Source organism: Colobus angolensis, unplaced genomic scaffold (assembly GCF_000951035.1).
Source record: "Colobus angolensis palliatus isolate OR3802 unplaced genomic scaffold, Cang.pa_1.0 Scaffold527, whole genome shotgun sequence".
Lineage (NCBI taxonomy): Eukaryota > Metazoa > Chordata > Mammalia > Primates > Cercopithecidae > Colobus > Colobus angolensis.
Window position 1 is genome coordinate 192,550 of NW_012118788.1, and position 3,495 is coordinate 196,044.

Consider the following 3,495-nt stretch of genomic DNA (forward strand, 5'->3'; position numbering starts at 1 on the left):
TTAGGAGTGCCAGGATTGGACCCAGGTCAGGTCAGTCTGATCCAGGCCAGAGCTCCCTCAGAGTAAGCAGACGGGGTGGAGGTAGTGGGTGGGAAGTAGAAATGGAACACTACTGCTAAGTCATGCTAAACTTAACGATTCAATGTCAGAATTTTAAATACAGAAATTGAATTCCAGAGCTAGCTAAGGGACTAAACTACCCCAACTCCAGGGAACTGCCAATACCAATTTGCCCTTCCTGAAGAGAGAGAGACTCTCACATCATGGGGCTGGCAAGGACTATATTGAGGCCCATCTCACAGGGCTCCCCACATGGCCCTACAGGGAAAACATGGACTTGAGAGCAGGGAAGCCCAGACCTGGGATTGTCTCTGGGCTCCCCATTGAACTGCTCTGAGCATCAGTTTCCTCCTGGCAAGTGCCTGGCAAATGTTAGTTTCCATTCCCCTCCTAGATGGGACAGGCTGAGAAAGGCCTTACAGGAATGTGGCAGGTGGCTGGGGTCAAGAACAGCAACAGCAAAAAGGGACTGAGACTGGATGTACTTGAGAGAGAGCTGACCTATTTCTTAGTAATGAAGCAAGCATGCACCTCCAACCATTTGGCCACTATGCACCCAGCCCCCATCCATACCACCAACCCAGCCAGGATCAAGCCTCAAAGTCTCTTCCTCCTGTGCAGGGTAGTGTCCCACACCAGGGCCTACTGGCCGACCCAGCACTCCCAGAGACGCTAGACAACCTACGTCAAGAAAGGAATGGGTTGCACAAGTTTCAGGTCCGGCTCCTTCTCCCGCACAATCAGCGCTTGCCTCTTTTTTCGCAGCCCCAAGGCCTCATCTACAATCGCCTTGGTCTCAGCTGCACTCACCGAAACGTCATGAATCGACATGTCACTAAAAGCATGTGAGACAGGGAGAAATTACAATGTTACAAACTAGAACCGAGGCTGAAATTTTACACACAAAAATGCATTTAGGTTAATACCTTTTAATGTGTATTGTTTCTTCCTATAAATAAAATAACCACTTAAGTCTGGCCTGGGGAGGGCAGTAAATAGCCTTCTTAACACCACATACACTAGAAATGAGTAATATTCTTTGTTCCTTTGACAATTCAAAACTGGGCAAAGAAAGGGTTTTCAAATGTATTAACAGTATCAAAATAATATCTGAAAAGCCACAGAAAAATAAAATCTTTCTCTCAATTATTATTAGAAAATCTTTAAAGAATTTAACTATCCTATACTGCCCATGCCAACAAAAAGTCATCGGACAAGTGAAGCTCACCAAAGTGTATCATGACCCAAAAATAAAGAAAGGGCAGGGCCTGGGAGGCCCTAGGTGTCCTCCCACAGACACTTCTGAGGTGACCCAGCATCACCTGCCCTCCTGCCCACTGTCCTGGTGCTTCCCAGCAGGGTTACATTGCAGAACTACTCAGGAATTTATCTGTTTCATGTGCTTCTCATCTGTCTCCCTCACGAAGGTTAGCTCCCTCATGACAGATGTTCCCTCAGTTCCTATCTCTGCCAACATGTAGTTCCCTCAGGAGAAGGACAGGCTCACAGGGGACAGACGCCAAGATAAATCACTACTAATCAACCCCTACAGGGCCAAGGAAGACCAGAGGGCAGGAGGAGTTGGCTGGGCTCAGGGGAAAGGTAGCTAGAGCTCAGAAAGCAACAGAGAGGTGACCTGAGAAACAGATAAGTTCGTAAGCGAGCAGCTCTGAGGTGTAGCCCTGCTGGCAGGCATCAGGACAGTCTGGGCAAGAGGAGCAGGTATTGTTGGGTCACTTCAGAAGTGTGCCTGTGGGAGGACACCTGGCAAAGCAGGGGCAATGGCAGGACAGGTGGAGAGGTGGGAAGATAGCATGACAGTTTAGAGCGCAGTGGGAGCCAGGGTGAGAAGATAGGATGCCACACAATGGAACCACGCCTGGAAACTGCAAGGGACTTGGCGCAGCCTTAATAAAAGGAGTCTGGGAAGGAAAAAGCAGGAGGTGAGGTGGGAGAACTATGGGGTGAGGCTGCAAAGAACCTCTTTGGTAAAGCAACTGAGCATGGGCTGTGTCCTAGAGGCAAGGCAGGGGTGGTACATGATCAGAAGCATGTTTGGGACACTGATCTTGGGCAGCACTGGGAATAAAATCCTGGGAGGGGAAAGGCAGGAGGCAAGTTGGGCAGCAGGCTGCCCCAAGCATCCAGAGGAGAGCTAGCAAACACTGAAAGCTGGCAGGGCAGCAGGAGAGGTGGGCAGCAGGCAGCCTGAGGAGGCCTTGCCGAGATTAGGTACAGGTGGGTGATAAACAAGGCAGCCCAAGGTCAGTTCACTAGATGAGGGGCTGCAGCAGGGCATGAAGCCCCAGAGCACAGGGGCTCTATCCATGGACCTGAGGGGAAAATGTGACGTGCTCCTGACCTTCACCAGCCACACAGGAGAGCATGCACACATGGCATGGGAAGAGGCAGGACTTACCACTTGAGGAACATTCTGAGAGAGTCCTTCCGGAGACAAGGCTGCTCCTCAAAAATCTTCTCCTTGAGGACCAGTCCTTTGCTGTACCGGCAATCCTTCTCCAAAGCTTTGCAGATGAAGTACAGACATGCTGGTGGGGAAAGAAACAGTTTATGACTTCTGGGACCGTACTCAGAAGCTCTGGCCTTGCCAGTTAACATCAGGAAAATATTCCCACTCCTAGAATCAAAGAAATGCCTAGTAAACAATAATGAGATACCATCTGAACTAATTCAGTCAGGTTAGTAATAAGATCCAGAGTAGACTGGGCACTGCAAGGTGAGCAGAACCAAAGACTCTGGCAGAGGACAGACCATAGGATCTTTTTGGAGGACCACAGGCAATTACACACAGATCCTCGACCCAGGAATCCCACCTCTAGGAACTACTGCAAAAATCCAACAGGGCTCACAGTGATTAGGTATTGGCTAATTGGAAAACAGCCTTCAAAAAATCTGGAAATAGCCAGGCACAGGGCTCACACCTACAATCCCAGCACTCTAGAGGCCAAGTTGGGCAGATCGCTTGAGCCCAGGAGTTGGAGACTAGCCTGGGCACCATGATGAAACCCCATCTCTACAAAAAATACAAAAATTGGTCAGGGACGTTGGTGTACACCTTGCAGTCTCAGCTACTCAGGAGGCTGACGCTTGAGAATCACTTCAGCGAGAATCGCTGGAGCCCAGGAGGTCGAAGCTGCAGTGAGCTTTGATAGTACCACCGCACTCTAGCCTGAGCAACAGAGTAAGACCCTGTCTCAAGGAAAAAAAAAAATCTCGAAACCATTCTGTCCCACCATGGCACCTGGTTAAATAAAGAATGTCCAATTCACACAATGGGTTGCCAAGCAGTCACTACACAGATGGTCGAGGAGTGTGCTTACTGACCAGAAAGAAGGCCAAGATACAGTACTGGGAAGAAGCAGGAGACAAAAGAGGTCACATAGTGTGATTCCACTATACACATAAAACTGATTG

The 3,495-nt window shown here is 49.3% G+C and overlaps 1 protein-coding gene across 1 annotated transcript in view; it reads right to left on the reverse strand.

The window, feature by feature from the left end:
- CABIN1 (calcineurin binding protein 1) overlaps positions 1-3,495 on the reverse strand; it is a 178,029-nt gene that overhangs the window by 130,671 nt on the left and 43,863 nt on the right. Inside the window, exons 7-9 of the mRNA XM_011960860.1 lie at positions 2,480-2,609; positions 746-895; positions 226-238 (exon numbers count right to left, since the gene is read on the reverse strand). Coding sequence (XP_011816250.1) covers positions 226-238; positions 746-895; positions 2,480-2,609 — 293 coding nt within the window. The remainder of the gene's footprint in view (positions 1-225; positions 239-745; positions 896-2,479; positions 2,610-3,495) is intronic.